Below are 13,411 nucleotides of genomic sequence, written 5' to 3' on the forward strand. Positions count from 1 at the left end.
CAATTAGTATGAACAGACTTTAGAATTATTTGAGTATAAATTTTGTTTTGTTAACATCATAGAATTAGATATTAAAGAAAGCACCCAAGTGCTCTAAAATGAGTCCGTCCGTTGGATGACTATTTTTCTCTTTATACTCGTGTGTGGTATGTGTGTTGTATGTGAATATACTATTAATTTGCCTCCTGGGTAGCTTTAAAACACATTTTCATGAAGCAACATTATTTTCATGAATTATGGCTATTCACACCATATGCCATCATGCTATGCTATTTTTTTCCTGATCTACCACAATTTCAGATATTACTGCTTTAATTTGTATGCCAAAGATGCCAAATTTGTATGCTTTAATTTGTATGAAACTCTGCAACATTTCTTAACTTTTCGTCCCTCTTTTCCCTGGAACCAAAATTCATAATATTGTAAAAGCAGTCCAAGAAAGTTGTAGAGATGCCAAGTTAGGAGAACATAAAGAACATCATCTTCTAAGTGGCATTCTCCTGTTGAGTTATCTCCTTCATAAAATTTATTATTCCTCTGATGTCCCTGGACTGTTGGATTTTTATAGTTTGTGCCAACAGTACTGAGGGGGTGTGTGATGCTTACATATATGCAGACATATAGTGGAGTTTAACTCACACTCAATGCATGCGCTAGTGCTCACGCTTACATACCTGAAATTTAATGATTCAGCAGTTGTGCCGTATTTGAAGAGGTAGCCAAAATGAATAAACAAATGAAAGTTTAAAATACTGCTAAAGAACAAAGAACTGCAGAGGTGATCCAATAGTAAGGAACTCTATTTACTGGTAAGTAATCGAAATAATTTCTAACATGGAAAGCTTCTTGGTGCATGATCATTATAAATACTATAACCATTATACAAGTATTCTGCCAGTATAACACATAAATTATACTATACCATATAACATAAATAATTTGCCTATAAGATACGTATTGTGAATCATTCATTAATTGCTGAATTGTATAGTTAGAAAAAATTATTTAACATCAAAAGCATAAAAAACATAGTTGAATATATTTTTTATTTCTATCTCTTTTTAGAACGGATTTCGTAATTCATTTATAAAATTTGAAATTGTTTTAGACTATTTGAACTCTAGGTGTAAATTTCCTTTTTCTCAGGCCTGTTTTCTACTATTGTTTTGATAATAGTACGCTTTCTGGTAGAGATGGGCCCCCACAACTGAACCAGATAATACCTGTAATTACCCATTCATCAGTTTTCAGGGGCATAAGCCTTTTCTGGCTATTTCTTCATACTTCACTCTAAAAGCGGGAAAAATTAACTACAAAGATCATCAGGCAGGTAACCAGCTGGCATGTGAGACAGCTCAACCCTGTCTTTATGTTCTTTTCTGATAATCACCCAACCACCTCCTTATCTCTAGGTTAAGAACTATGAAGAGTGATAAAGAGATTAGTAGGCAAACTCTGTCAAGGGATGCATGCATGCTATGAGGAAAATGTATTTTGTAAGAAACAGATTTTTATCTTTCTATTCTCAATAGCTAACTTAATAGAATTTGGACAAAAATATTTGCTTCAAAATGGCATATTATTTTTAAAAGAAAGCAAATTTTGAGAGCGTTTCTATATCTTTGGATGAACCAGTTATTAACAGTAACTTAGTATCTTACATAGCCATATGAGTGTTTATATCTTCCTTCTTAGCTTATTCTAAGAGGCAGTACTTTTGGTTTGCATTTTGGTTTATTTACCTTCAACTTTGTTACAGGTATTCTATTATCACTGTTCATGAAGAACCATTGTGGAAATCCGAGGCATATTAAGTACTTTAAAACCAATTTATTTCTTAGAAACTGAAGACAAGGAATGATGACAAAGCCATTTGACCTCGCTCTCTTCACTTTTCAAACCAAATTTTCCTTTCTTTACTAAGATGACTGTCACTATTATTAAATAAAAATATGAAAAGGAAAATATTTTAAGTAACCCATTTTTTGCTTTGTTAAAACTGCTTTTCTTCCTAGTCATCAAAGAATGCTCTGCTGCAATTAATCAAACAATTCATTTTGTGTATTACATACCTTTCTTTTTTTTTTTAATTAAGGGATTGTAAGATTTTTTGTCTTCCCTCTTGGTCTTTATTAAACTCACTATTTTTTTCTTATGCTTTCATATACTGTGGTGTCCTTTAATGCAAATGTTACTTTGTCTAACTTTTCACTTAAAAACCAATGGTAATGTCTATTTATACATCTTTAAAGTCAATGCTGTAAGGTGTATATATATAAGACCTTCTTTAAAAAAAAAACGAAAGCTGATGTTTGATATATTTAAATTATTTTTATTTCTAAATTTCTTTTAATCACTGAAAAGATTCAAAACTCAACTCTTCTGAACTAATGTCTTAAAAATTTTCAAGACAGTTTCATATAACTGTCTGGACTTAATCTTCCTTTACTGTAATTGAAATAGTATTGAGTTTGCAATAGAGAGAATGAAGGGTGTTTTCTTCTTACTAATGTCTGTTTGGTGCATGAACACTTTTTTGTTTATTTGTTTTTGCAGATTCCCTTCAAGCTCAGCTTATCAATATGGGTGTTATTCCTACCTTAGTGAAATTACTGGGTATCCACTGCCAAAATTCGGCTCTCACAGAAATGTGTCTTGTTGCATTTGGCAATTTAGCAGAACTTGGTAAGTCCTAGTCATGAACCACTAATGTAATTAACTTATTAATGTGCTTACAGTAAATTTTTCTTTAGATGTTAACAAGCTGGGTATCCATTTAGATTATATTAGTTTATACATATTTTTGAAGCATTGTAGATATTGTTTCAATGTTTACAAAACAGATCCAATTATATCTTATGATTGTATTATTTATAATTGAGAGCTACTTTGCTTTCCTAATTATTAAGATTTAAAGTTTACACTTATATGTTATTTAATAGAGTTGAATATTTAAAATGATCTCTCCTTGACTTTAGTATTTTTTACATGAGGGATGGTCTTGAAAACAAGTATTGTATTTCCAGGGCAAAAATAAAAGACTAAATAATTTATTACATTATCAGGTGAAAAGGAATCTATCAGACTATGATTCTTCCTCCTTTTTTTACAAAATCCCTGAAAATGATAGGTGCCTTTTTCATAAGAATATATTTGTAGCAGCATTAGAAAAACCTATGAGAAACCCTTGAACATCAGAAAGCAAGCGAAAAAAAGACCAGCGCTGGAAATAGCTCTGTCATAACAGAGGACTAATGTCCCCAGCACTCCCATCTCTTTTCTCTGTTTTATTTTTCCTCTATGTCAATTATAGCATCCTTTCTTTTCTCCTTCCTTCCCATGATTCTTGATAGGAAGTTATAACTCCGTCTGAATCTACCACCCATCCGTGTTCATAATAAATTGTTTGTTATGGGGAAAGTGAAGCCAAATGATGTTTTGTCATAGCAAAATATAATAGCTACAACAACAAAAACATCTATTAATTATCCCAATTTTATAATAAACAGAAACAACAGGACTCTAACCTGGGATTTTCTAACTAAAAGCTCATGTCCTTATACACTACAGATTAAAATTTTGACTTCAGTACTTACTTTTGCTTTGACTTCAAGTTAGAGGAATAGAGATTATTTATCAGAGTTAATTTTTAAAAGTCATTTCTTTTTCTGTGAGTCATCTGCTGGTATTTGGGAATGCTTCTTCTCTCCTCCTCTGCTTTTCTTCTTTTTCATACTGTCTTCTTATTTGCATCATTCAAATAAGACCAAGAATGAAAGAACATTTATTTACTGCTTCACAAGTTACTATTTCCTATTATTAAAATGGGATGTAGGATTTTGTGTTCAGTATAGGTTGTAGAAATAAAACAAATTATGTCATAATCCCTGATAATGTCAAATCTTTGTAACGGAAACATAAACCCCATTTAGTATGAGTTGTACATACATATTAAGGTATCAGGATTTATTTGGGAGATTCCATAGACCACATAAATTCAGCCTCATATCCCTGGTCTATATTAAAAGATGGATATGTAACCAGTTTAGTTTAACCCAATTTCATACTCTGTTCCCAGCTGTTACTGCCCTTTCTCCTTTTGGAGGAAGAGAAGGTAAAAGAGAACTATTCCTTTATTTACTTAGATTTGTATCGTGAGCCTGTATGCTCATGTAATAGCTAGGTTATAAATCAATACTGAAGTAGAACATGTATGCCCCAGAATACTTTTTCTCTTTTTAGTGGCCTTTATTGCCCATGACTTAACACCTCACGTAGTATTATTTTTATTGACACAAGTACATATCAAGTCCATATCACTCTTCTGAATATGGCATATTACTAAATGCTAGTGTTACTTTTTGTCAATTTTTTAAATAAAAATGTTAAATAGCAGAAATTTGTGTGGTTTTTCTCACTAAAGATATATAAAAACAAAATATAAATAACAAGTGCAATCTTTCAAAACTGGAGCAGAAAAGGAAAATGTAGCTCTGCGTTTTTGTTGTTCTCTTTGAGTACTAGTTTAAGAGTTCTAGAAAGAGAAAAACAGGAGGAATTGCCAAATAACTAAAGTATCACAGAACTAATGTATATAATTTTCACGATCGGAAGGGTCTGGCAAATGCCTAGCCTCGTGAATGAAAAGAGACCCAGACCATTTCATTATCAATGTGAAGTTTTAGAATAATGGGTATAAAGAGAACATCTTACAAACTTTGAGAGAGAAGCGGGGAGAGAGGTTGTTTACAAAAAAATTGTGAATTGATAGCTATCACATGTCTCAAAACAACACTGGGAGACAGAAGAAAATGGAGTATTGCCTTCAAAAATTTGAGGGAAAATTATTTTCAATATAGAATTCTATATCCAGTCAAACTGTCAATCGTAAGGTTACAATAAAGACATTGTCAAACATAAACATCTCAGAAAAGTGATATACTATGTACCTTTCCCCTGAAACCACTGCAAGATGTGTTCCAACAAAACAAGGAATTCAAATTAAGAAAGAAGACAACATAGGAAACAGGAAACAAGAGATCCAACATTAAAACAGGAATTCCTAATATGTGACGTGAGAGCCCAGCCCCAAATAGTCTGGTTTCAAAAAGCAACCAATCCTTGTTGGAACGAGTCAGAAGGCTCCTGGAGTTAGGGTTGAGGAAGTTCTTACAGGAGATGAAATTGATTGAACACCTAAAATGAATAAGCTTGATGATTAGACAACTGATGGAGAGTTTGAAGAATTAGTGATACGTAAATAGAAAACTAAGCAAATAAGAAAAAAAATAATTCCAGGGAAAATGAAATAGTATATTATTAAAACATTCATAATTGATATAACAAAAATTACCATAAAATTACATTGATAATGTGGAGGGTATGTAGAGACAGGAAAAAAAGTATGCTAAAGCTTCATCTTTCAGAGTGGAGAGGCAATCAAAAATACCTAAAACTAAAAAATCAGTAAGTAGCAATTCAAATATGTTATTTAAAGATGTGGAGGTTAAGTACCAATGAATTAGCTAAAAACTTTATGTGCTTGCTTCTAGGGAGAAGAAATGGGGGAGGGGTGTTGCATTCTCTGCGTAATATAAGTGTTAGGACTAACTCTTTAAACTCATGTATGATTTTTAAAAATGAGGCTTCTGCCTAAAAGTCTGTTAAAGATCCATGACATTTAATTCAGATATAAGGTCCAAATCATACATCATGCTGCTTTTTTTCTGTATCCATCTGCAGGATAAGTACAGATTTTGTTCTTTAATTTCTGTATTAATCATAGTGCATTGTTTCCTTGTGCTGGCAAATGGCCTGCATTACTTAGCTACAATGATTTGGTTTCGGTTTAATAAGCGTTTGGAGGAATAGAATATAAATTGGAAATAAGAGGGCTAATGCTATGTTTAAAGCGAGTAAGAGTACAAAACTAGATAAATGATGATGTCTGTCTACTTCACCTGTGATTTTATGTTTCTGGACTCCATTTGAAGCATTGTTTGAAGCAAAGGAGAAACCAACAATGTTCAGGAGTTGAAGCATCCCTATTTAAATCAAACGAACCTTCTTTTAGGGTGAGGTGTGCTGCTTTTGTAGAATATGATCTCTAAGCGTTTAGGTAGCTAATTGGACAGTCCACCCCTACTCCTTTTATGTGGCTGTAAGCAGTCGTACTGCAAGTCTTGGAGTGGATTTTCATCATTTTTGCCCAGATCTGGTGCACACACCAAAAGCAGTAGAACAGTGCATCAAAACTGTATTAAGCCATAGTGAGATTTGTGTTTCTCCTTTCTCTTTTAAATTTGAATTTGCAATATTTTTATTTGATATTGACAGATTTACTAGAGACTAGAGAGCACAACCTAACCCTTCAGTTAATTTACTTGTTCAATCACACATTCAATCAGTAAATTTCTTTTGAATGCCTGCTATGTACTGGGCACTGTACTGTATACTGTTCTTCAGACTTAAAATAATATGCAGTGTCCCTGCCCTCGAGCTTATGCAGTTAGTGAAATGGAATTGTTTAAATTAATTTACAAATAAATAAGCATATCATCATAAATTATGATAATTGCTAGTATGAGGAAGTAATGGGATGAGGTGTGGGACTAAATTAAAGGCGTAGAGTCTAGATGGGAAAGGGCATTTTCAGACAGTCAAGATTTCAAAATGTTTACCTCCTATACTCTGTATACAGTAGTTTTCTCAGGAAGCTGCTAGAACATGCCCCCACCAAAACAAAACAAGAGAAGGCAAAAGGACATATATAATAGAGTAGCTAATACAGGAAGGAAAAGAAAGGATCCATTAAAATAATGATTAAGAGAAATTACAGGATGTCACTTGTGCCCACAAAAGAGAGAGCAACCAATCTATATTGAATTTGGTCAGAATTTTCTGAGAGCAACGTCCAGATAAGTTAATAGGATTTTGGATGCAGCAAGAGAAGTTGAGAAGAGAAATGGGGGAGAAATAGAATAGATTCTGGTTGTATTTTGGAAGCAGATTGATAGCCCTTGGTAATCCAAGGTTGTAAGGTTGAGTGAGAACAAGTGAGCATGACTCCCTTCTATCTGCATAAATGGATAGATGGAGCGTTCATTTACCAAGTTAAGGAAGTCTGGAGGAAGAACAGAAATCAGGGTAATATTCAAATGGAGATGTCAAATGGCCAGTTAAACAGCCTGGAAACCAGAAGAGGGCTAGAGATATGATTGTATAAGTGTCATATAGGTGCTGTTTTGATACTATGGAAGAGAAGTAGATTGCCTAGGGTGAAAAATAAAGACCAAAAGGTTAGAAAGCAAAGTCAGACGGAAAAGGACCATGTGATTTCACTCATATGTGGGATATAAAATAGAAAGCAACAAACAAACTCAAGAGACACAGACAACAGCGGGGTGGTCACCAGAGGGGAAGAAGGGTGGAGGGAGAATAAAGACGGTAAAGGGGGTCAAATATTTGGTGACTAGACTTTGGGTGGTGAGCACACAATGCAACATACAGAAGTTGTATTATACAATTATAGACTTGAAACTGATATAATGTTATTCGCCAATGCCACCCCAATAAATTTTTTTAAAACCTTAAAAGACAAGTAAGAAAGCAAAAGATCAAGTCCCAAGGAACTGGAATTATAGAGGTCTGGTAGAATAGGAAGGGCGAGCAAAAGAGACAGCGGAATGTAGGGGTGGGCCAAAACTAGTCTGAAGTGCATTTAGTTACGCATGTGAGCTGAGGAAGTATGTAAACAGGCTGTCAGTAAACTTGTTTGTGAAAGTGAACAGAGATCGGGTGGTATCTGAAGAAAAGTAGAGTAGAGGGAAGGTGTTTGTTTTTAATATTGCTTTTTTATACGAGAAATATTAAAGCATAAATGCTGAGGGTGAGGTGGAGACTGGAGATGCTGAAGAGACAAGAAAGAATGGAGAATGGGCCTTTCATAGTAGGCAAGTCAGGACCAGTGCGAAAGCACACCACTGTAATGACGTAAAGATAAGATGATAAGTCACCTTTAGTTCAGCCGCGTAAAGTACAGTCTGTTTTGAGTAACTTTTCTTTTTTGACTAAAAGCCTTGAAACTATGAATTTATAACAGTAATTGTATTGTTGCTATGGTTACCTATATGTAATGCTAGTGAACATATTTTTGTAGCCTTGAATATAATTGGGTTAGAACATTTTCTTTAAAGCCTTAGACATTTTTTTTCCTTTTCAAGGGCATTAAAAAATGGATTTGAGTGTTTCTGTATTTAAAGAGTGTTTGTATTTATCAGTAATAGTACAAAATGACCACGTACTGAAAGTAATAGAAAACAATTTCTGGGTTTAATTTGTTTGCTTACCCTAAATTTTCCTCCTTTCTTTCTTTTCTTTTTTTTTTAGAGTCAAGTAAAGAACAGTTTGCCAGTACAAACATTGCTGAAGAGCTGGTAAAACTCTTCAAGAAGCAAATAGAACATGATAAGAAGGAAATGATTTTTGAAGTTCTTGCTCCATTGGCAGAAAATGGTGAGAAAATAAATACATTTCTTGGGTTTTTTTTAATCTTGCAGGCTTTTTCCATTTTTTCTAACATTATTTAATTGCAGCTGTTTAATTCAAAGTCCTTTGTTTTATTAATGATATGATAAATCTTATTTTGGATATCTCTAACGTCAGCTACATTATCTACTCTGTACCTGTATCTGCATTGGCCAAAGCTACTTTCCAAGTTCTTTTGTCTTTAAAATCTTGGCAAAGATGATTCTGTAGCTTACACATTCTTATGCCATTTGGGAAAAGCAGCTGAGAGGCTGAACTCCATTTATATACGCTGGCAGAAAAAAACGGGATAAAAGTTGGAGTCCTAGGCCTGCCAGCAGTGTGGACACTGATAAACTACTTCTGTCTTTGGGCAAAATACCTTAAGGGATACACCCTAGGAATAAGAGGAACCAGAGTAATCAAAGCATCCCATATAAATAATTTTTCAAATACAGTGTCTAGCACATAATCAAAGAGGACCAGGCACATGAGGAGACAAGACATTGTAAGCAAGAACTAGCACAAAGAACAGGCAACAGCAGCAAATCTCCAGATACTGGAATTACTAGACATTGACTCAAAACAGGTATGCTTATTATGTTCAAAGAGTTAAAAGCAAGCTTAAAAAATGTAGGAGGAAACTAGACATTATAGAAAGTGACCTAGCATATTTGAAAAAGAAACAATTGGAAATTCCTAAATTGAAATATGCGGTCCAAATTAAGAACCTAATGGATGGGTTGAATGACAGATTAAATATAGTTGAATTACCATAGAGAGCCAGCGAGCTAGAAGATAGATTGAAAGGAAATCCAGAAAGGAAAAAAAAACAACATACATAAAACAAAAGAAGCACAGGGGATAAAATGAGCAGCCCTCATGTATATTGTTTGGAGTCCCAAAAAGAATGAAGTCAGATAATGCCAGCAGCCAAAGGGGTACAATGGTCTGTGACGTTACCCTGTCCAGAGCTTGGAGGTACACGAGGGACATCGGAGCAATTTACACTGACACGGTTGCTGCATCAGTAAAATGAGGCTTTGCCAGCTTGTAGCACCTACTATACAACACACTCTGTCAATGGCCATGCATCTTCCATCCAAATTTATATACAAACACATGCACACATTCCTTGAGTGGATATAATTTAGAACTAAATCCTTATGGTTAGATGAAATACCGGAAATAAGAGGAAAATCACACTGCCATGGAATAGCTCGGCCTGAACAGTGGTGATCCCAGCTAATACATCAGATGTGGTTTCTTTGCTCCCTTATGTCCTTTGGTGATAGCATTTGTAATCTTGGTGGTAAAGACATAAAGATAACTGGTGCTGGATAGTGGAGCCTTATTTTTGATTCTGGCAGCTTGCTATTTTTGTAACATGGTAATTGAGTTGAACACAATCAAAGTACAGTAACTGATCTGCCTTCATGAATGAGTGAGCAGATGATGAAATAGTGATGTCAGCATCCATGAACATATCCAAGTGGACAGTGTTTGGCTACTGCTTCTGTTTGAAATGATGCTGTGTTTTGGTTGTGGCCTGAAGTTTTGAAGTGCTGCTTGGCATCTCTTTTTTTTCATGGACCTCTTACCATTCAAACACAACAGATTTGGTAAAACACTATTTAAGGTTGATTGAGTCTTGCTTGCCTCTGCTCTGTCATCTTTGTATGAATCTGATGGTAGTTTCTTTGGATTTTTGTTATTGTTGCTGTTGTCTTTTTTAAACAGTTTTTAGCTGATATTCATGAAGATCAGTGAGTACTTAGCCACTAATGAAAAGAAATCCTATCAAAAAAATTGCATTTTTTTACCAGAGCTGAGTCATACTATCCCTTGGACCTTCTGCTGGAAAAATAGAATCAAGTCTCACATAATGCTTTTCTAAATTGTATCCTCTAGTATTACAGTTTAGGACAGTACTATATCATTCTGTGAATGTAAAATATCTTATGCCTGCTTTATGTAGTAGTAGAGATATGTAATAGTTACCGTGCTTTACCAGAGCTATTTTTAATGATGTTATTCTAGAATGTTTGCTTTCCAGATTATGATTAAGAAGCTAATTTTTGTAAATTGTGCCAAGTACCACAACAGCAACAGAACTTTGCTATTTTCTGGGGGTTTGTTTTTCACTTTTTTGGTTTTTAATGGAGTGTGCTGGATGTCTCTATTATTTTGTCCAGATGACTGCAGAGCCTGGAAAACCTTGTTGTTATTATTGACACATAACATATTGCTATTGGTCTTTATACACACACACACACACACACACATACACACACACACACACTCAGTTTAAGAAAGGAAAAAAATATTAAAATTGTAATACTCAATATATGCCAATAACAAAAGATGAATACAAGTCACATTTGAATTCTGCAATTACAAGAGGTGCTCAAAGTGGTTACTGTCAGGGTCCAGACACTTCTGATTATAGCAAACTACTGCTTGAGCAACATTGACCAGCATGTCCACTTGTATACATTTTTGTGGCACCCCGGTATATATGCATACAAAAAAAAGGGTGAGTGAGGAGGGAGAACAGAGGAAATATTTAAAGAAATCTTGGCAGAGAATTTACCAGAACTAATGAAAGATATCAAAGATCCAAATGAATCTAAACATGATAAAAAGAGATCTACATCTAGGTACATTACATTGAAATTGCAGAAAACCAATGACAAAAGTCTTATAAGTAGCCAGGAAACAAATAGATTATGTTAAAAGGGGCAGTAGTTACACCGTCAGCTAACTTCAAACAGCAACCATGAAAGCCAGATTACAGTGAAATAACATATTCTGTGCACTGAAAGAAAAAAAATGCCAACCTAGAATTCTAAACCCAATGAAAATACTCCTCAAAACTGAAGGCAAACTAAAGTTATTTTCTGATGAAAAACTGAGAAAATTCACCACCAGTACACCTCAGAGGTCAAAGAAGAATCATGATGGAATTAGGAAATTTTCTAATAATGAAAATGAAAATACTGTTTCAAATTTTACATTATATAGGTGAAGACACACTTAGAGGGAATTTTTTACTTTAAATTAATATATTAGAAAGAAAAAAAGTAAAATAAGCTCAGTATTCATCTCAGAAATTTAAGGGAAAGAAAACATAAATGAAGCTCAGAGAATGTAAAAGAAAGGAAACCTTAAAGAGCTGAAATTAATAAAATAGGAAATACATAAGGCAACACAAGCATATAACCACCAAAGTTTAGTCTGAAGAGTTAATAAAACTGATAAATCCCTAGTAAGATTAATCAGGAAAAAAAGAGAGAAGGCACAAATATCGAAAATCAAGAATGCAAAAGGAGATCTCACTACAGACCTTACAGTAAGATGTTATGAACAAGTTGAAGCCAATACATTTTCAAGTATGGATGACACAAGAAGAAATGGAAAAGCTGAATAATCTTATCTTAAATTTTCCCAGAGAGTAGGAACAGCAGATATACTCACCAATTTATTTTATGAGGCTAATACAACCTTTATACCAAATACAAACAAACACAATACAAGAATGAAAATTAAAGACTAGTCTCACCATGAACATAGATCCACATTTCTCCTTAAAATTTTAGCAGGCGAAATCCAGTAATATATTTGAAATTCATCATCATAGCAAATAGGACTTATTCTGAAAATGCAAAGCATTTTAATATTCAAAATGCAATCAATTTATTTTATCACCTTAAAACTTATTAAAGGGAGATACCATATCTTCTTAGATTCTGAAAAGCATTTGATACGATTATCCATTCATGATTTTTAAAAATTCTGCAAACCAGCACTAGAAGAGAATGAAAAGGGTATATACTAGAAGCCTACGGAAAACATCACACTAAACAAACAAATCAAAACATTTTATTTCTGTATGCCAGCAAAAAAAAGTTAGAAAATACATTTTTAAAAATACATTGCGTACCGTAATATATCACATACTGTCAGAATGGATCAATGAAAGATGTGCAAGATCTCTGGTAGAAAACTAGAAAATCATCAAGAGAAATTAAAGAAAATCTAAATAAATGGAGAGCTATATCACTTTCATAAATTGGAAACTTCAAGGTTATGATGTTATATATCTCTCCATATTGACCTGTAGACTCGATGCAATTCTAACCAGAATCGCAATAGCCAAGATACTGTGAAAGACAAGGTATAGCAGAACTGTTTTTAGTGCATAACAATAACTAAAGTTTTATTCTGATAAAACTACGTAATTAAAGGACATTTAGTGCTAGTGCAAGGGTGGATAAGAAGACCGGTAGAACAGGACAGCCCAGAAACAAATGGGTGCAGTAATAGATGTTTGTTTTATTGGGGGAAAAGGAAGTCACTGTAAAACTGTAGCAAGTACAGTCTTTTCAATAAACAGTGCTGGGAATATGGGGGAAAAATAAAATCGGAGAGACACATACACACCCCCACTTCATACTATATTTTTTAAAAAATTAATTTCAGATAGATAGTTGACCTAAATGTGAAAGTTAAAACCAGAAAGTTTATCTTAAAATATAAGGTAGGAGACTGTCACCATGGCCTTGAAGTACAGAAAGATTTCTCAGGTCATAAAAAGCTCTAACCATAAAGGGAAAGACTAATAAATGTAGTTCTTTTAAAAGTAAAAACTTACATTTCTCAAGACACCATTAAGAGTGGAAAGGAAGGCAGTGGGTGAAAGATAATTACAACATACATAACCAAGAGAAAGCTTATGTGTACAATATGTAGAAACTCCCACAAATCATTAAGAAAAATGTAGAAAACCCAGTGGGAAAAATTGTAAAAGATTGGAGTAACCACCTGACAAAAGATAAAATCCAATTGGCTAATAAACATAAAAATATGCTCAACTCATTAATAA

The 13,411-nt window shown here is 33.7% G+C and overlaps 1 protein-coding gene across 4 annotated transcripts in view; it reads left to right on the forward strand.

The window, feature by feature from the left end:
• RAP1GDS1 (Rap1 GTPase-GDP dissociation stimulator 1) overlaps positions 1-13,411 on the forward strand; it is a 129,140-nt gene that overhangs the window by 92,253 nt on the left and 23,476 nt on the right. For all 4 annotated transcript variants that reach the window (XM_033106321.1, XM_033106322.1, XM_033106323.1 and 1 more), the window contains 2 exons: positions 2,557-2,685; positions 8,389-8,514. In XM_033106321.1, the coding sequence (XP_032962212.1) occupies positions 2,557-2,685; positions 8,389-8,514 (255 nt within the window). The remainder of the gene's footprint in view (positions 1-2,556; positions 2,686-8,388; positions 8,515-13,411) is intronic.

Source organism: Rhinolophus ferrumequinum, chromosome 5, assembly GCF_004115265.2.
Source record: "Rhinolophus ferrumequinum isolate MPI-CBG mRhiFer1 chromosome 5, mRhiFer1_v1.p, whole genome shotgun sequence".
NCBI classification, from domain to species: Eukaryota; Metazoa; Chordata; class Mammalia; order Chiroptera; family Rhinolophidae; genus Rhinolophus; species Rhinolophus ferrumequinum.